A 20,994-nucleotide genomic window follows, 5' to 3' on the forward strand; every position below is an offset into this window, starting at 1 on the left:
AAGTAACATTTTGAACTGGGATGTGACAAGTCTGCAGATGCCATGTCTTTGGTGCATATGTCCTCACCTATGCTTCAACTCAGAGATTTAGAGAAGTAAATGTAGCTTCTCATAGCAAGAGGAAAGGTGAATACAGAAAGTGGCTGAAAGTTCAGAACTGAAGAAGCTTCTTGGATGAGAGGCGAAACATCTTCAAGAAAAAAACAAAGTCCAGTTGCCTTTGGAAATACCCAGCTCTTTGCAGGAAAAAAAAGCTGTCTTAGAATGCATGGAGACACCCACAATCTTTTCCCCAAAAAAGATGTATCTGCTTTAAGAAGTCACACTTGTGGACTCCCCCATGTGCTGTGAAACAAACTTTTGCCTTTAGATTGAAGCCTTGCACAGTTCTAGTATTAATGTATTCTGACATTTGAGTTGCTGATCAAACTGATCCTGACCTTAAATTTGGACAAAGGCTGAGATCCTAAGCATTTTGACAAGCTATGAGTACTTTATGGATTGCAATGCATATGTATTGCATTAAACTGTAGCACACTTGTCATTTTCCTGTTCTCACTAATTTAACAATCACTCTTCTTTCAACAGAATTGAGTGTTTACTTACTTTAGCTGAAGGAGAGTCACCAACTATAGTCAATCTAAATTTAATTTTAGTTTCACCATTCAACAAAATCAGACATCTCCATCACTAAATTGATGATCATTTGTAGCCTGAATATTTTTCCTCCCAACAGGAAAGGATTTACAATAAGTGAAATCTACATGTCAGATGCTTGACAACTGACTCACATTTATGATGGTTGCAGTATCCCTGGGTCATGTGATCACCTTTTACAACCTTCTGACAAACAAAATCAATGGGGAAAGCAGGTTCACTTAACAACCGGGTTACTAATTTAACAACTGCAGTGATTCACGTAACAAATATGGCCAGAAAAGTTGTACAATTGGGCAAAACTCACTTAACAAATTTCTCACTTAGCAACATAAATGTTGGGCTGAGTTGTGATTGTAAACTGAAGACTACCTGTATTATAGTAAAAGACTGTACAGTAGTCAGTTTTTTCTTTATAAGATAACACTACTAGAATTTGATCTGTTTCTTTTGTGCCTTGAAAATCAATCATTAAAAGGAATGTGGGTCAGAGAGTGCAAATGCTGACAGATGCAGTTCACTTACAAAGCTTAATTTTATTATTGTGTTCTAAGATTAGAATCGGGTAGCAATAAACTTGCATTTCCATTAGGAAAGAATTTGCATATTACACACTTTGTTATACTTTTAAAAATTTCTTCCAAGCAACTTAGTGAAATGACATTGTTAAATAGGAGCTTTTTATCTCCATGTCTGTTTTTCTATGAAAGGATGTCACATAGAGACATGGAAGACAAATGCACTTTAGAGAGGAAGACAAATTCTTTAGAGAGAAAATGTTTGGGAAGAGAAAGTTGCTTATGGAAAAATTGTCAGGAAGAAAAACAATTAAAACTTCTTTCTATTTTCTCTCACCTCTACGATATTCTTCTGTCTATCGATCCATCTCACAATTTTGCCTTGAAAAAAAAAAGCTGTTGGGACTTTATTACATTTCTGTTTGAACATGCATTCTTGCCAAATGCTACTTTTAGTTATCCTAAATGAGCTAAGAGACTTTAATATTTTGTTATAGAAACATCAAGGTTAATGAATTAAAATAATTTGCCTGGAAATTTCTTGTGTTTCAGGAGCCAGCTTTATTTACTGGGACTATGAGGAAAAATTTGGATCCTTTCAATGAGTATAGTGATGAAGACCTGTGGACTTCTTTAGAAGAGGTAATTTTCCTGAAAAACAAGACTTTCCAATGTATTCTAATATACAGAAGACTTCTGTTCTGTTAAATTGTTCTTTGTGGCCTTGTTCTAACATCATGGTAAGTTAGAATGACCTGAGCCAAGAGTGTTGTTAACATGAGCAGGAAATCTGATGTCCTTCAAATTTTGGGGCTTACAAATGCCCTGGTCCCTCATTAATGAGCATGTTAACTGCTGCTGATGGAAGAGTTCAGCATATACAATGGGCATCTGGCAATGTAGCCCAAATTAAACTCATCACATAAGCTATGTCCATAGTTTGTTAACTCATTTCAGTCAGTGAGTTCTGGCGTGCTCTCCCTCTCAACGTCATAAGTCCATAATAAACTATGAACTGCTTGTTTTGAAGCACTTTTTAAAGATAAGATGGTATGGATATTTTAAAATTAGATGTGAAGCACTTTAATGGTCTCTTAGAAATTTTTTAGTTAGAATTACTGTTATGAATTGCTTATAGGTCCAACTGAAAGAAGCAATAGAAGAACTACCTGACAAACTGGAAACACAATTGGCAGAATCTGGATCTAATTTTAGTGTTGGCCAGAGACAACTGGTATGCCTGGCCAGGGCTATTCTGAAGAAGAATAAAATACTGATTATCGATGAAGCAACTGCAAATGTTGACCCAAGGTAAACAGGAAGTACAATTTATCTCTGGTATTATTGATCCATTGCAGTTGTATGTCATTATAATTTACACAGGGTCTCAGGGTCTCAGATGAAAAATACCTACTGTAATGGCAAAAATCCATCCTAAAAGCAACAGTATCAATAATTATAAAAATAATAAGTAGATAATTACAGATGAACACAAATGCAAAAACTGATTACTTTTAGGGAAACCTAAATGTTCATTTTGGCAAAATACCACATTCATCATCAATGGGCCTTCTCTAGACCTTACTTGAATGCTCTTTCCTGTCTGTCTGTCTGTCTGTCTGTCTGTCTGTCTGTCTGTCTGTCTGTCTGTCTGTCTGTCTGTCTGTCTATCTATCTATTTCTATAGCCACACATCTCAGCAAATGACTCTGGGTGGCTTACAATTCAATATTAGATTAAAGAAAATGCATAAAAAATATATTTCTAATACAGGCGGTTCGTAACCTAAAACCAGTCACTTAGTGACTATTCAGTGAGGGAGAACGGGCTCAAAAAAGGTACTTACAACCCAGATTCAAAGTTCTGAGGGCCACCTCTTCCTTCCATGCTCACGTGATTGCTTTTGGGGCACTCAGCAATTGGCTTGCATTTATGGTCGTTTGCAGTCTACCATAGTCACATGATTGCAATTTATGACTTTTTCCGTCAAAAAATGATGTTTACTTCTGGTTTCTACTAAAGAGGCCCACTGTGAAAAATAGATTTACTTAACCACCATGGCATTTGCTTAATAACTGCAGTTTTGCTTAACAACAACCACAAAAAATGTCATAAAATCGGATTGGCCATGTGATGACCCGCTTAACCGGCACAATTTACGAGCATAATTCCGGGCTCAATTATGGATGTAAGTCAAGGATTACTGTACTATATTAAGAACTGAATACACTGATAATTGTTTAGGGAACAAGAAGGCAAAATTCCATTCTCTATAATTTAATTTGATTTTTTAAATGAATTAAACATAAGGGGCCCTTGGTACTCTCTGAGCTTGCTTGTTTTCTTGCAGACGTTTCATTACCCTAACTATGAATAAAATGTATTTAAATGTAATTATTTAAAAGAAATAATTAATTAAAATATTTTTTAAAAAATAGGATGCCTTTTCTATGTTTGATATTTTATTTTTGTGACATCCATATTAAATTTTAGTTAATCTTATCTAGTGATTTAAAGAAATATAGATTGGTCATTCAATGAACCATAGTTAAAAGTTGGGTCTCCAGTAAATTACAGTTAAAATTCTGTAAAATTCTAGAAAAATTCTAGTTCTCCATTGATTAAAGAAGTTAACAAATACAGTAAAGCTTATTTTCCTTTAGAGGAAATTTAGTTGAGAATTCTATTTAACTAAGACCACTGGAAGTCTTTTTATTGTCATTGGTACTTATGATTAATTTTTAACATCATCTCAACATTCAGAAACTTGCTTCAAGATATTGCTGTTGTTATTTTATATAAAGCACTAACTTTATATTATTTAAGGCTTACCTATGGAAAGAAAATTCAGCTGAAATATTCATCACTAATAATGGCTGTGCTGAGAAGGAAAAGACACTTATTCGTAGAGCTGGCTCAATTCCTAGATATCCACTTAATAGTGAATATAAAATATATACAGTGAAGACTAGTGTAGATTCTTAATGACAATTGTAGCAACTCTTTATGATAGTAACTCTCCACGAAATTTGCCTTATCTCTGATATAATTGGGGACAGATTAAAGCCATTTTAGTGGACACTGAGTTTCATTTAAAGGAGGTCAAACACACCACAGCGAAAGAAGGAAAAGAAACATTGCACTGAGAAATGAATTATCTGAGAGATTGTACAGATTGCAGTAGCTACCCTTATGGTAAGCAATGATGCTTTTGGGGTGTTTGGAGCAAGAATCCTTACATTTCCTTGCCACTGGTTGGGTTAATGAAATTTGAAGTCAAAACATTGGGTAGATCTGATCTAAACGGTCTTTTCACCAAATTAACTTTTCGTGCAATCAGTATTATTCATTAAAAGAACTGAGGCTTTCCATAATAAGACAAAAATCCTACACAAATTTTCTAACAAACATTACTGTATGTGTAAATGTGTCAGCAAGTAACATTTGATCTGAATGCTACAGAATTTGGTTATGTGCACTGGAAAGCCCAGTGTCAGTGACATGCATTTTGCATATCATTTTTAGATTCAGTCAAGGAAATGTGGAGTTCTGTCAAACACAACCCTCATTTCTTCCTCCTTCTCATTTAGGAAATGACTGCCTGCGAAGGGCTCTAACATGCTGTGTTGCAGTGTAATGTAACACTTCGATGTGTCCAAAAGGCAAACATGCACTTTGCTGCTAGAGTTTACTAAAACATGTTGACATAGAGCTATGCCAAAGAATGTAGAAAAACAAAGTGCCCAGAAGCAGAAACTGTTTTGCTTGTTGCATAATCTCTTCACATTACTTGTGTTATTTATTTCAGAACAGATGAGCTGATTCAAAAGACAATCCGTGAAAAGTTTGCCCAGTGTACTGTTTTGACAATTGCACACAGACTGAACACCATCATCGACAGTGACAGGATTATGGTGAGCATTATGGGAAAAGTCTGATCCCAGGGTAGCTGAAATGGCATTTTTTTTTTATGAGACACAACTACTAATTCCCTTTCACTGAGAACTTTGGTCAAAGACCCTTATAAGTATAATATGTGTTGTCGGACACAAATTGTGCATTTCCAGTTATGCACATGAGTATTAATGCATGTGATATAAATCACCTTTATTAATTAAGACGGAAAACTTAAGTTATGCTAGAATTATTTTTCCTTGACACAGGTAGTCAGTTAGAGACTGAAGAAAAAGTTATCAGAACAAATGGACAGCTAAGTCAAATATCTTTCCCAATTTCATCTCCTCTAGGTTGAACTTCAACCTAATATGCAGGCTGGCAATCCAGGGCATGGAAATCCAGGGCATCTGAATATTAAGTTGGAGAAGGGTGTTTTGCTATGTCTGTTTTGCAATTGAGGAAAAGAGTATCAAAAGTCTTGCTGGTTCTATCCAGCACCAATTGCCATAAAGCAAATATGGAAGTTTGAGGCCACTAGTAGCCACGGAACCCCTTCTTTCCTGTTTTACCTAATTATCAAAATTCTACAGCAAGGTTTCTTACCATTTTGAGGTAGAAAAAACATAAACATTGCAGTATATACTATAAAATAGATTTGGCATGGAGACAAAAACAAAAATCCCAAGTTTGTCCCTGCCTGTTTATGACATGGTTTGGCCCACCATGGCCCTTGCCATCCCTTCAAAGTTGGGAGCCAGGATGAAAGTACCCACACCTGTTCTAAATATGCCATTGGAACAAGAGAGTTAATGTTACGATTTTAAGTGCTGCTTAAACTAAACAATACCTTAGTAAGTTGTAATTTGTCACTTCTTCAACCTGTTTTCTCCACAGCTACATAACTAATGGGACACAGGCAATGGAATGTAGGTTTGTAAGATGTCTGTTCATAGAAATCAGACTTTGCATAAAATATCATAAGCACGCACAGGGCAAATCTGGGCTTTGGTTGCATTTGTGACATTTTGGCAAAATTGTACCAGAAGACTATGTGACTTGCAAGGTCCCTTCCAACTCTGTTATTCTGAGACTGATTTTGTGGAATGGAGTTGAGGAATACCTGTAGGGAAGATGAGGTATAGGTTTAATTTTCAAAATGTATGTCAGAAAATGTGAATGAGTGCAATGTAGGTTCTTATAAGTATGTATGAAAATTGGAATCCTTAAAATAGTGACATGTTATACTCCTATGAATTAGATTGTATACATGGATAAATTAGGAAGGAGTCTGGGTAGAAATTGTGCTATATTCACTCCAGAAGAAAAAAAAAATTTGATTAGACTATGTGAATTCTGGAAAAGTAGAAAAAGTTAATAAACCATTTTGGGGACCCAAAAGTGAATTAGAATGATGACTGGTGAGTATCTGCCTAGAAAATGTTTGTTTTGAACATTAACGTCTACTAATTTTAATGTTTGTAAGCCACCCAGAGTTATTTTGGAAGATGACATGAAATTAATGTCAGTTTTATGATTAAAAGTTGAGAGAATTAATGAAGGATGCAAAGGATGAGAAGTTATGAACATAGGACAGGCCATTTTTGTAACGTCCAGGAAGGATCTTGAGAAAAAAAATGGACACAGAAAAAGAAGAAAAGAAGAAATGAAACTAGAGGAAAAGAAGAATGTCTGCAAAAAATGAGTCCTACATGAAAAAGTATTAGAAGGTTGACTAATATCACAACAGAATGAAATGAAAGCAGATATAAGGAAAAAGGATAAGGCAGCTACTTGGAACAGCATGAAAAGAATTGATATTATGGGATGCCATAGAAGCTGATGGGAGATATGGAGAAGGATGTTTAGTGGAATGATGAAGAGGAAGAGCTGAAAGAAGAATGCCAATCAGACATGGAAACAAGAGAAGGAAGATTGGCTTCTAGGCCAAAAAAATAAAAAGACACAGAATACAACCATGAAGGGCATTTATGTACACTAATTTAGTTACAGGGTTTTTTAAAAAAATTCTTACCTCATGCCTTAATTTTTTTGGCTTATCAATTATCTATAGTGCTGTTTAGGAAGTTTGCAACAATTAAATCCCAAAGCAAAGGAGAACCCCAGTTAAAAAGCCCAAGGTAAAAATGCAAATACAAGATGAATAAATCAGCAACAAAAACCCATACTAGATCACTACCTGCAGAAGTCCTCTAGAAGAGTTCTCTTTGAATAGGCTTCTCACTTCCAGTCAAAATCCTGGTCTGCTGTAGTTGCTTATTCCCAAACCTTATCCAAAATATTGGTTTTTATCTCCCAAATTTGGTCCTGAAGATTCTCTAGTCAAATAAGAATCCATATACAAACTCTCCAGCCCAACTTGGTTATTTATAGAGGTGTTCTAACAAGCTTTGGGATAAGTAAGAAATTAGCCTTTTATGTTCTATTTTGACACCTTTAATTTAAAAAGGTGGGGGAACGGCGTGCCTGACATCCCATAGAGCCAAAATTAGTCATTATGAATGATATTGTGCTATAATGGAGCACAATGCCATGTAGTATATAATAATTTGGTACTAAATTGGTTTGAAGGAACCTTGTAGGCTTGACTGCAGAATGTCTAATTTGAGGGTCACAATTATACCTTTATTAGCCTCCTTCATCCAGGCGACCTATTAACTCTATATTGTTTTGGTTTTTTTTCTCCTTTAATTACCTTATTTGTCTCGAGCACCATTTGGCAGTGCAGATTCTTCACCCCTTTTGGGTCAGTGGGTCAATTTGAACTTAGAAAATCCATGATATGATCACTCAAGGGAATTGTTTATGATGGTGGGAAATACTTTGACCATTTACAAAATGGCTACTGCAGTCTCAAAATGCATGTTATGTTGCCCCTGAAAGTAGTTACTGTCAGGTCCAGCTTTTGTCCCTTTTCTAGGGCAAAGAGAGCAATTGGCTGGAGCTGTTCTCCATCTTTATCTTCTCGAAAGAACCATGAAGCTTTTGTGGCATCCAAGTATTGGAAATGAAGATGATTTTGAAGACTGATGCTTTCAATTTGTTAATATTTAAAAAAATAAATGGGGCAAGGGACCTGGTAGTGAAGCCCATATGGGCCATCCTATTTAGCATCCTATTGACTTTCAGCTTTTCTTAAATGATTTTTTTATCTTAGTGTCTTGAAGATTCTTCTTTTCTCTATAATGTATAAAGATGTTACTACGGTAGTTACTATCTATCGCATTTGAGATCAGAGGTAGAGGAAACATTTGTTTAGGTTGTGATTTAAACCAAATTTATCCAAATATACACTATATCTCCAAATATTCATGAAATAGAATGAGGTTCTATAGTAATGTCTATATTTTCCAATTTTGTAGTGCAGTTTTTAATTTAAAAAAATGTGCAGAAATTGAGGATATGTGAGGGAGGCAAAAAGAAGATGCCCAATGGGCGCCTTGTTATAAGGAAACAAGTATATATGGTTTGGCCATCCATATTTCAGAGATTAGTTAGGAGACATAATCATATCATATATTTAAAAGGGTCTTCTACTCACAAGAAGATTTATTTTTTTCTGAATGTTTGTCAGGAAATATGAATGATCTTTTGGTTCCAGAGGAATTCCCTCAAGTTTTGACTCATTAAGTGCAATAAACAAGCAAGATCAAAAATGCTTTCCTAATAAGGGTGTTTTCTTAGTTTCATTAAAATGGCATAGTCTTAATGATACATAATTATTTGGGTTTCTTTGATTCAGTAACTGCAGAATAGTGACGAATTAGACCTCTCCATTCATCTCTTATTATTTGTTCTCTGATTACTGTTCTATAAAGCGTTTTACAGTCTAAACTTTAAAAACGCTCTTCTTCATCCTTATTAATTATATGTATAATAACTTGGTGAAATTTTTGAACCATAGTGTACTTCATATATAAGGTCATTTGTCTCTTGTTTTCCCATCAAATATATTTTAAACACTAATCTCATCTTTTCTGGGAACAATTCATGTTACCCTTATGATTGATGTTCATTTTGTGATCCTTATTTTTTTAATCCAGTTCCTTGGACCTTCTAACACTATACTAGAATAACTATGAAAAAGAGCCAGAAGGGATTCGGAAGAAGTCACATCATTATTTATAAGATGTAAACTGAATTTTTATGCTGAGTTTTTCTTTCATTTCATCATGGCAAACCATGGAACTTAAGGGTTGCAAGGGATCCATGGGAACCATCTACTGCAAGCCCCTGCATAGAGTAAAAATCCATTTTTTTGATGTCCCCAATGGATGGTCATTCAGTGTCTGTTTCAATACCTCCAATAAAAGAGCACTTGGCTCCTCCCAAGGCTTTCTGTTTCTTTATTAAATAATATTTACCATTTGGAAATTTTTCCTGATGTCCAGTTGAAATCGACTTCTTTGAAATTTAGACCTTTTGTTTCTTTCTCTGTCTTCTGGACAGTTCTGACCAATTCTGTACTGTGTTCTGCATGATGGCCTTTCACAGTTACTTGAAGTCAGCTATCATGCCTCCCCGAGCCTTTTTGTCAGGTTTGTCCCAACTTGGACCTTCAGGAAAGAAAGATCCTCAACTCAGTTCTTTGAAGTAAAAGGTTCTTTTGCTAAAGATAAGAGGTTATAGCATAAGCAAAGCTAGATCTGAGTATTCCTGCGCAAAGTTTGCATTTTCTCCCTTTCCCTGGTCCTCCCCACTTGACCAATATATCAGTGTCCAATAGCATTCATTTTTGATCTTTTGGGAATGGCTTTGAGGTTTGGTGCCTCTCTGGTGTAGTTTCGCATTCTTATCTCAGGCTTCCTCGTTGATTGACTAGTTTATTCTGGATTGACACCTCTGATTCCTGTCATCTTGTCATCCCTCCCTTTTTCTTGCCCATTCCCATGCCCATTCCTTACTTCCTCAATTGCCTCTCCCCTCCCTTGCAGGATGCCAGCGAAGCAAAGTATGCTGAAGATGGCAGGATTGACACTTTTCTTCTCACAACTAAACATACTCAATGTCTCTGATAACTTTATACTTTAGTTATTGGTTGGTTAATTTTCTCTGGCCATAATCCTTTTGACTTTGTCAACGAATACAATATTCTTGGTTCAATGAGACCAATGACTGCTTCTGGTTTCTAACCAACCAGAAACAATGATGTCTCTTGATTGTGCCATAGTACTGTTACTTCAGACTGAGATTGAATTTGCTTGTTTGGCAGCTACACTACCTGATTGGCACTTGTTCAGTTTATGATCCTCCAGTTCTTTTCCACATGCAGGCACAACTATTTTAATCAGGCTATGACTGGAAAAGAAAGTTCTAGTTCCTGCGTGAACTAGAACAGCATGCATTTGAAAACGCCACACCTAAATTTTGGTGCCGCTACATGGATGACACATTTGTCATCATCAAAAGAAATGCACTGAAAGACTTTCATAACCTAATGAATTCCATCTTCCCAGACATACAATTCACAATGGAGGAAGGAACAGCCAGACAATTATAATTTTTATATGTGTTTGTCAACAGGCAGGAAGATGGAAGCCTAGAAACCACAGTTTATTGCAAGGCCACCAACACTCCATGCGTTCTTAATTTCAACAGTAACTATCCACTGTCACACAAAAGAGCTGTGTCAGAACACTATATGGCAGGGTAAGAACCCACTGCAGTACCCAACAAGCTAAACAATTGGAGAGAAGGTATCTATGTGATCAATTCAGGCAGAATGGGTATCCACAAGCATTTATTACAAGATACCTACGCAACATACAAAGGAGAGACAGGAAGAAAGAAGGTACAAGACCAACTGTATGGCACACCCTGCCATACATCAAAAAACATTTCGGAAGCATAGAACACAGCTTCCGACATCTGCAGGTAGGCATCACACACCACCCAGAGGCCACCATATGAGGAAGCTAACCACCAGATTGCAAGAACACAATGTGAGGCTACACATTGGTAGCCTCGCATTGCAGTGAACAAGGACATACATTCAATTTTGCAGCTACTAAGATTATTGGCTGTGCAGATACAAAGATAGCCAGGGAAATGATTGAAGCTGGGAAATGGGCCTCTTGTCAGTCAATGGGAGTGCTGATTTACCACCAGCTTATCAGATATTTAGGAGCTGGGTTTGGCAGCACAAGGAAACAACAGCCAATCACCGGCCATCAACATACTAACCAATAGGAAGGCACCACGTAAATACGAAGCATAGAATATCCCAAAGCACATATTCCAGTAGAGAGAAATTCCCTGAAGATGGGCTCCATCACAAGTCCAAAAGCTCAGAAGAGTAAACCTCAGGACCCAGTGACTGACCCAGATTAGATCTTGCAATTTACTTTTTGGAAAAGAAGCATGGCATATGGGGTGGGGGTTAATGGAGGAAATAGTAGGAGAATCTGGACTTGTAATCAGAGGGTCACTCCTCCTGTCAGTCTGCATTACCTTAAATCAATCAGGAACATGGAGTCTGAAAACCTGGAGTACCAGCATCTTGACTTTCAAAAGACAGTCTTCAAAAATTGAGCAATGTTTAGCAATGGGCGGGCCAACTTTTCCTCCAGCCTTGTATTACATTTATATGTATTTCCTAATGATCAGAACAGAAAAGTAGGTTGCACAGAAGCCAGAATGTCTGCCATTGTTTTGAGATGTAATAAATACTTGGTGTGAGCAGATCTAATCTTAGATTCCTCTGTGAAAATGAATGAGAGATGTTTGCAGAACTCTCTGTGAGGTGTTGGCACTGTGTTTTAACATTCTTGGAGCAGCCATTGGGGGATTACAAAACAGAGATTAATTTTGTGGCTTGCATCTTTGTCATATAAATTTGTTTTGTTTTTTTTAAATTTAATCCCAGATGTTGTGGGAGGTTCCTTTGGATTTTAATATACAGGAATGAAAGGAAATTTCTACTCTTTCTTTTCCAGCCATAGTCTGGTTAAAATAGTTGTCCCTGCACTTCAAATAGAGATTAAGGAGGGGAAAGACATGTCAGTTGGTCCTAATGATTCTCTCTCTTCTCTCTCTGTTTGATGAAATGTATTTCTTATATCAACTGATTAGAGAGACCTGCATTTCTATACTGATTGCTGCATGAAGAAAAGTACCTCAGTTTTGTAGGCTTATTTGCAAGACTGATATAAGTCTCAAGTCATTTTATCACTTGAAGTTAATGCAGATCTGTTTTTAGATTGAAAGATTTTTTAATAACTATATGATAGAGATAAACTTGATTAGTGATGTTTTCATTCATTGCCATTAAGATGAAGTATTACATTCTTTGAGTTCTTTCAAGTAGCAGTTCTTATGTTCATAGCATATATCATGTAGTTGGGTTTGCAGTTCACTATCCATACTGTACTGTATCCATATTTTGACCTGCACCCTGCTAACCTTTACAGTAGTGGATGGAATGGAACAAGATAAGAATTCACTAAAGCTGACTAAACCATTGCAGATCCTCTTCCTCCACAGGTCATTCTCCTGGTAAACTGCAATATGTACACATCCTCTTAGTAGGAAACTGTAAATGAATTGAAAATATATTTGTGTATGTGGAGAATACTGATAGTCTACAGCATGAACTTCCTCACTCAATACAATTGCACGAAATCAGAATGGTATGTTGGCAGTTTGCCATACCCAACTCCTGAAGTCCATTCTGAAATAGGAACCTGTCCATTCACGGATGCTGTGTAAGCAATAATTGGTTGCTCATAAATTGTAAAATATGCCAACCAAAGGTAACAAAATCATTTTAGGAACCTGGGATGAGTAGCAAGATGAAGTGGCCCAGTGCTAGGAAGTGACAGCCCTGGCTGTTGCGAGATGGACTTTGGTCTCCATCAATGTGAATTTTGAGCAGAACAAATTATTTCAAAGATTCTGTCAATGCAGCTATGCCATGCCAGTCACATGGAAATCCAGCTGCTTCCCTTACAGGGAGAAATGAAATGACAGAGACATTTTACCACTGTGGAGAAATCTGTACAGGAAGTATGGCAAAACGCTGTCCACTGAAAACGTAATTCGAAAACCCTCAAGCTAGTGAGTCTTGTGGAGGTTCTGTACCCATAGAACAACAATAGTAAGGCAGTTTATCTCCTCTTCTGTATTATTCAAAGTCTATCAGAAAGGCACATGATATAGCAACCTCTTGCTTCTACATGCTACTTTAGAAGCAATTTCTTCTTAGAGGAGGGGGGGAACCCTACAAAGTAAATTTGAATAGGAATGAAAAAAAAATATGGTGGAACCCTTTCCCCTGGAATTTCACTATTGGTAGATACTTTTTATGTAGAAGGGTAGAAATGGTATGATTTAAGGCAGTCTTTATCATATGCCTTCAGATAGAGCAGAAATTGCCATTCCTGAAACTGATTTAGTGAAATGAATCTTCCTAGGGCTCAGATAAGTTGCACCATCTACCACGTAGCCTTAGTTGATCTTGAATGTGGGACTACTTAGAAATTCCAGAGCTGGTATCTACACTAGGGGATTGTAAAGCATTCTGGAAGAAATCAAAAACAAACTATTTCTATAGTTTTATGAAGGAAAATATGAATGTGTATATGACATCATCCAGAGCTGGTCTCAATTTGGAGCTTTTCTTTTAAGTCCTAAGTCATAATGGTGATGAATATAGCAGTATAAAACAATTTACATGCAATCCTGCTGGAATACAGCTAGTACTTGATTTATAGCCACCTGTTCAGAGAACATTCAAAATTCTGATGACCACGAAAAAGGGAGACTTGTGATCCTTATAGCCATTACAGTCTCTCTGGCACATGATCACTATTTGTGGCCTTCTCTGCCAGCTTCCCACAAACAAAGTCATTGGGGAAGCTAGCAGAGAAGGTTGCAAATTGCTCCTGTAAGTTCCCTCTGCTTTTTCTCCCAAACAGCCTCCCAGCCCCCGCCTATGGCACTTCTTCACTCCCTCACACTCCTTAGATGGGACTCCCACCTCTTCCCACTTAATGACCTGCATGGTGCTGGGGTTACAATGGCTTTACAAGAGCCCTGGTGGCGCAGTGGTTAGAATGCAGCATTGCAGGCAAACTCTGCCCACAGCCAGGAGTTCAATCCTGACCGGCTCAAGGCTGACTCAGCCTTCCATCTTTCTGAGTAAAATGAGGACCCAGATTGTTAGGGCAAATATGCTGACTCTGTAAACTGCTTAGAGAGGGCTTTAAGCACTGTGAAGCAGTATATAAGTCTAAGTGCTATTGCTATTCACAACCATGTTATTTAGCAATGGCAGTCTTAATCCCAACGGCAACAAGAAGAGCCAAATTTCTGTTTGGACACCCTACTTTCGGTCAGTCACTGACCCAGTTTTTGTGCAGTTCTACCAGCTTGCATGTGCTGTGTAACTATCTTAACAATCACAGAAAGATGTCTTTATGGTGAAAGTCTGATGTCATGAAGTCCAGAGAATCTTAATTGCAAAAAATACTTAACAGGGAGAGAACAAGAAGCATTATCCCCTAAAGCAGGGGTCCCCAACCTGTGGGCTGCAGCCCACTAGTGGGCTGTGAGGGGATTGCAACTGGGGCATGGAAACGGCCGGCGAGTGCACACATGCATCCTCATGTGGGCGAGCAGCAAGTGAGTGTGTGAGCATGTTCCATTTGCGTGAGCGGCAGGCACATGTGCATGCCACTCACGCAAATGGAGCTGCATGTACACATGCTTGCCGGCTGCTCACGTAGAACCATCCCCTCTTTCCCCCCCCACCAGTCCACAAAGCCGGAAACATTGTCAAACATTGTCAAAACATTAAGACAAGAAATTACAGAGAGAGAAAGCAAGTTTGCATTAAAGCTTAAATGACTGAAACTGATAAATAAAATGCATCAGTGGCACACCTCAAGCTAAACAGATGAAATGACTTTTACATTTTCCCCCCTTTAGGCTGAAAGGGGTGTAAGAGGAACCTTTCACCTTTTATTTTTTCTTATGAGAAACCCATGAGCAAATGTATAAAAGGGATTAGCACTGGTGTGAATGTGTGTGTAAATGTATGGTGAGGGAACATGAATCAGAGCGACAGTGCACCTTCTTTTTTTCCATCATGTTTTATTTTACCTAAATGAGAGGAGTCTCCTGAGAACAAAAGAAAGAAAAGAATGCACTTTGCACAACTGCAGACAGAATTGGCCTAAGGAACTGTTTAATTCTAGCTTATTCTCTCCTCCTTCAGCTTTCACAATCCCAGTCACGCCTTGAAGAGAGTATCTCCACAGTATCCTTCTTTTAATTATAAATACATATCAAACTTCAAACAACTTTAAATCATTGAGAGGATCTGTATTGTGTAAGGTGATACTGTCCTAAGACAATCACACCAATGACTAATAACACTTTTCTCTCATGCTGTGCCTTTCATCTGGGAATCTTAAATCTTGTTACAAACCTTAATTAATTAAAGTCTATGACATCCCTGCCAGGTAGAGAAAGAATTGTAGACCTATCAAAATCAGGATTAGAAAAGATAGAGTTAAATATTGCTTTAATAATGCCTGGGTGCTGCCAGTGCTTTTCTAGAATATAGAACTGTGGGTGACATAGTGGAAATTTATATACAGGTAGTCCTCGATTTATGACCACAACTGAGCCCAAAATTTATGTTGATAAGTGAAACATTTGTTAAGTGAGTTTTGCCCCATTTTTCGACCTTGCTTGCCACAGTTGATAAGTGAATCCACTGCAGCTGTTACGTTAGTAACACGGTTGTTAAGAATCTGCTTTTCCCGTTGACTTGTCAGAAGGTTGCAAAAGGGGTCACATGACCTTGGGACATAGCAGTGGTCATAAGTATGAACCAGTTGTCAAGCATCTGAATTTTGATCATGTGACCATGGGGATGCTGCAACAGTCATAACTGAAAAACGGTCATAAGTCCCTTTTTTCAACACTGTTGTTACAATTCATGGTCACTAAATGAATTGTTGTAAGTAAAAGACTATCTATACTTAGTAACTAAGGTAAAATATTCTGAATTGTTCATTTTTTCTGTAGGCAAAACTGTCAGTTTTTTTCTCAAAAGAGAACTCTCTGGTATATTTGGCGCTTTGATATGCAATCATGTAAATGTTAATGTAATCTTGTAAATTATCCAGAAAGTTATCAGCTCTCAAAGGCCTTTCTAGGCTCTCACTTTCTCCACCCTCATTAATTAGACCCCAATAGTGGCTACAGGCATTCATTCCTACAATGACAATTCATGCATTGTGATATCATGGCACAAGCTTTACTCTTTCATAGCTGCATCACAACATCACATGCAAATACACAAAGGGAAGAGTTTGCATTCGATGCCGCCCCCTCTTGTGCCTTTTCTGCAGGTATCTGTAGCTACGAGGGACCCTGCACAGATAGCATTTGTAGCTGCTTTATTATAAGCAGGTGGACCCCCAAAGTCATCTTAATTGAAAACTGTGGACACCTTGCCACAGCCAACTAACCTGGCCAACTTGCTGCAGAACAACTTGCTGTGGGACAACTTGCTGTGGGATAATTTAACAATTCTATTTAATTATTTAAAATAAATAAAAAAATATTTTAATTTTTGCCATTCACATTTCATTCTGTCCCTCCTTTTGTATCCTTTCTTTAATGGTTCTATTCCATTATGTCTTTAATATTAGTGTAACTCTTGTCCCGCAGCGGGTTGGCCATGGTGAGTTGGCCATGGCAAGTTGGCCGTGGCTAGATGGCCATGGTGAATTGTCATATAGACTTTTACGGGCATGCTCAAGTCCCGTTGGTGTTTATGAACTGAGAACTGGCCTTCCCAACTCTTCTGGCCACTATTGTAGTTGAAAAAAAGGAAAAATGAGGAGCATCATTGGGTGGGTTTTGAGGTGGACTTATCAATGTTTCCATATTGCATGGTATGGCATTAATAACAATTCAAAGGCAAACGATTCTTTGGAGAGTGCAAGATCTTTCTGCAACTCCATAAAGCAACCTTGTCTTTACCTACCATTGTGCAGCTGCTCTTCCCAGCTACAACATAATGCCATGAAAAGGCACAGCCGAGGCTTTGGAGAGAGGTAGAGGTTGGCCAAATGAGCTACAGAAAACTGTTTCTTGGTCATCAAATTCTCTCATGAAGTGTCAAGCCTTACTAAGAAATACAGTGTCCATTCCCTAAGGAGGCTGTAAGATTCCAGCTCAGCTGGGAAATGGATTAGGATTGATTATTTGTGTTGCCAAGTATAAGACACACCTTGTACTGTAGACAAATTGGCACCACTAAAAGATTTCCTTAAAGAAAGCGTCAGGCTCAGAGTTTCAGTGGGACGCCTGAAATGAATCTGACTTCACCAGAAAAAGCACCTAATTGGCAGGTCCACACCCTTGTCCTTGTAATGTTGAAAGGCTATGCATGAAATGGCTAATGGGTCTTTGAAATAGCACTTACTCAAAGAGACAAAATAAGGTTTGCAATACATTAAAAGGATAGATCACGCTCATACACAATTGGCTCTGCTATTCCTAAGGCGGGTCTTACCATTGCGGTCTCTCATTTTCAACATGAGTATTAAAGGAAAAGATAAAAATAGAGAGAAGATGGTAGGATGAAACAGAAGAAAAGAGAAGTCAGTTTGTCTGCGGCAGCTTAAATTTAGAAGATCTAAAAAAATAAACATTGATCAAAGTTGCAAATAATTGGAGTTATGTAACATAAAGGGATTAATTAATTTAAGAAAAATGGTTATAGGATCAGCATGGGATCAGTTTAGGATATACAAGCTGAGGCAGGACTAGAGAAAAATGCCAAGTTAGCAAGACTTATTTAAAATCTTATTTTATCCTACATTTTTATCTCAGAGGTTCCTAATGTACTGCACTAGCAATTCGCTGTAAAAAAAAACAGATATAAGAATGATTATTTATGTGAGATGGTTTTTTTAAAAAAAAGTTATTGGAGCAAGTTAAAAGAAAAAGTCTCAAAGATACCTAGGAGAAAAAAATCTGGCCAAACTGGCTGCCCCGAAAATATTACAACAGAGAAACGTAATTAATCTGGATCATATATTATTTATTTACTGTATTTAGCTATTTCTAGACTGCCCAAATCCACATAGATTCTGAGCAGCATGAAAAAAACAATACAAACAAAACAATTAAAATAATGACATTCAACTAACTATGGAAGACACCCAAAAAGAAGTATGGGTCTTAAAACCTGTTGGAATAATACTCATTTAACTTGCTTTCTAAAAGCTGGGTGAGTTGGGGCCACCCCCTTAAGTTAAGGTGTTATAGGTGGCTTGGTGTTACGGTTGCCAGGTCTGCTTCCAAAAAATAGCGGACAAGCGAGAGGGGGGGGGTTAAGTAGTAAAAAAAGTAGACTGTACAGCTTTAGATTACGTACCATTTCATCATAAAGCTTTTGAATAAAAAAAAAATGTCCACTATTTTGTGAAAAAAAATAGTGAACATAATGTGAAAAAAGTGGACTGTCCACTCAAATAGTGGACACCTGGCAACCCTACTTGGTGTCTTTGAAAAATATTGGGGCCTGCAGGGAAATCCATATAAAAAGTTGCAGTTCTAATTGTTTTAGACCATGGTTATGAAAGGATTTGATGTTTTAATGTTTGGTGGCAATTTGTATTTGTTCACATGTTGGCCTGGATCTTCTGTAATTCTTGAATATTGTTTTATTTCAGCTCCCATTAACTCCGAGCCCTTCAAACTTTAGTCTTTATGAACTGCAAATGATTTGGTTAATAGTAGCCTAATCCTGATGGAAGATTGGGTTTTCATAGTTTATAGAAGCCATCAGCATTCCTAAAAAATCACTTTTGAGTCTTTTAGTAGATCCAGTGAATTTGGCAATAATGAATGATGAAGTCTTGATTATCGAGATTAACATAAACAGTGCAGACCTGACATTTTTGTTGACTTCGGTTGCTTTGACAGCAAATATAACTGAAAGAGTTCTAATACTGAATATACTTCCACAAAAACATTTTCATTGAGATTATTTATGTTGAAATTGGAGGTACTGTACATACAGTTGTCAGGCATAAAAGTTAATAAATACTGTTCAATAAATGTAATGTTAATTTCAATCAAATAAATTGCATTTAGCTATGGTTTGCCTTCTCTAGCTTAAGATCTTCCAGATGCATTGAATAAAATTTCCAGCATTACTCCATACGTTTTTCCACTTGATTGGAGTTGGGCAGCATCAAAGTCTGATTGATTGACTGACTGACTGAATGAATGATTAGTGAGACGTGGAGAATAATATTCCCAGAAGCAGCCCCAACTTTCTGGAGTCATCATGTGTAAATTGAGCGACCATATACATTTATTTAATAAATAAATAAAAAAGCTCCCCCACCTCACTATGTGGCCAGATAGGTCACTACTCTGAGGTCTTTCCATCAAATGGTGAAGGCAGCCATTTTCAAAAGGGTCTTGGGAGAGGAAGATCAGCCTTTTGGGAGTGATGTATTTATACTAGTTTTTATTAATCAGTATTTAGTCATTTTTACTGCTTATCAAGTTTTATAGAACTGCAAGAGAAGAAGGGACATGCAAATAACTGTAAATAATAAATTTTACAGTACTATGGAATTAAGCCATATTCATAATTTATTATACAGACTCTATAGGTCAACAAAATGGCTAATACGCTCCAGTATTTGAACATAAATAAGCACACTATTAGTACTTCCAAATGAATATGGATAGGCTTAAAGCCTAAAAACCTTCTAAAGAGATTTTCCCCTCCTATCAGTGGTTGTATTCCCTCACTAGTGAGAGAAGGTTCATAAATGCAGCATTTTAATCATCTGTGATAGTCAACTATTAGGGATTAAATGATTCTTCAATTAATTTTTCAGGCAAAGGAATTTTTTACACTTCTAGTACCTTTAATCCTAAGAAAGATGTATTTTATTATTCCATTGTTTTGCTACAATATATTTAGTGGCTAACAACACAGATTGGATAATTTTTTGCATTGTCTATTTTATATGTTCAAATGTACAAGATAGATTGTAATACTCTTAATTAATAAGAAGACTCTGGGGGTAATCTTTCCGATCTCTTGAAAAAGTTTAATACAGAGTAATTAAATGGGCTATGCCTGTAAAGATGGCAATATGGAAAACACATTTTTTTTCTGTTGAACTTGACAAGCTTGTAATTTTCTTGGCAGCAGTTCTGAAGTACTTCACCACTGCATTCTTCCCAGTCTAATATATAGCCTGGGATATTCAGGTCTTACTCTGCACACAGCTTTTGCCAAAGTTGGCCACTGACACCTGCCTGACTGCAGTTTAATAACATAACTTCTAGAAAGACTTAGTTTAATACAGTTTTAAGAGGTGTAGTGTCTTTTATAAATGCCTTTGTAGTAATTTCTTAATGACTTGCCAAGATGATAGTTAGATTGATCGATAGATATAGATGAATAGATATCATAATGACTTTTTGACCAAGTTGCCTTGGTTTTGTCTTAAGGGTTTTTGTTTATTTTGTTTTGTATACTTTTTTGTGTACTTATTGGGAAATAAAAATAATTCCTATGTGCAGAAATGCAAACTCACTGCAGCGGAATTTCTAGAGAGGTTGGGCTGTTTCTGTTATCTTCAAGAACAGTGCTTTTATTATATACTAAGTTTTTATTGCTTTATGTTGCAGAATAAATGCTCATTTTCTAAAAATTCATGATTGCATTGTTTTAGTTTTTATTTTTATTTATTCATCATGTTTTTACACCACCCATCTCATCTAAGTGATTTTAGTTGCCTGTCTGAAAGTACTTGTGATAGAAAATATTTATTAATGAATACAATATTTGCCAAACAGAGAAATATTAAATTAGTCTTTCAAAAGAGTAAAATTGTATGAAAATACTCTA

At 36.9% G+C, this 20,994-nt stretch overlaps 1 protein-coding gene across 1 annotated transcript in view; it reads left to right on the forward strand.

The window, feature by feature from the left end:
• Positions 1-20,994, forward strand: part of ABCC4 (ATP binding cassette subfamily C member 4) — a 141,994-nt gene that overhangs the window by 101,863 nt on the left and 19,137 nt on the right. Inside the window, exons 23-25 of the mRNA XM_015824442.2 lie at positions 1,728-1,817; positions 2,314-2,486; positions 4,984-5,089. Coding sequence (XP_015679928.2) covers positions 1,728-1,817; positions 2,314-2,486; positions 4,984-5,089 — 369 coding nt within the window. The remainder of the gene's footprint in view (positions 1-1,727; positions 1,818-2,313; positions 2,487-4,983; positions 5,090-20,994) is intronic.

Source organism: Protobothrops mucrosquamatus, unplaced genomic scaffold (assembly GCF_001527695.2).
Source record: "Protobothrops mucrosquamatus isolate PMUCROS unplaced genomic scaffold, P.Mucros_1.0 scaffold2236, whole genome shotgun sequence".
Classification (NCBI taxonomy): Eukaryota; Metazoa; Chordata; class Lepidosauria; order Squamata; family Viperidae; genus Protobothrops; species Protobothrops mucrosquamatus.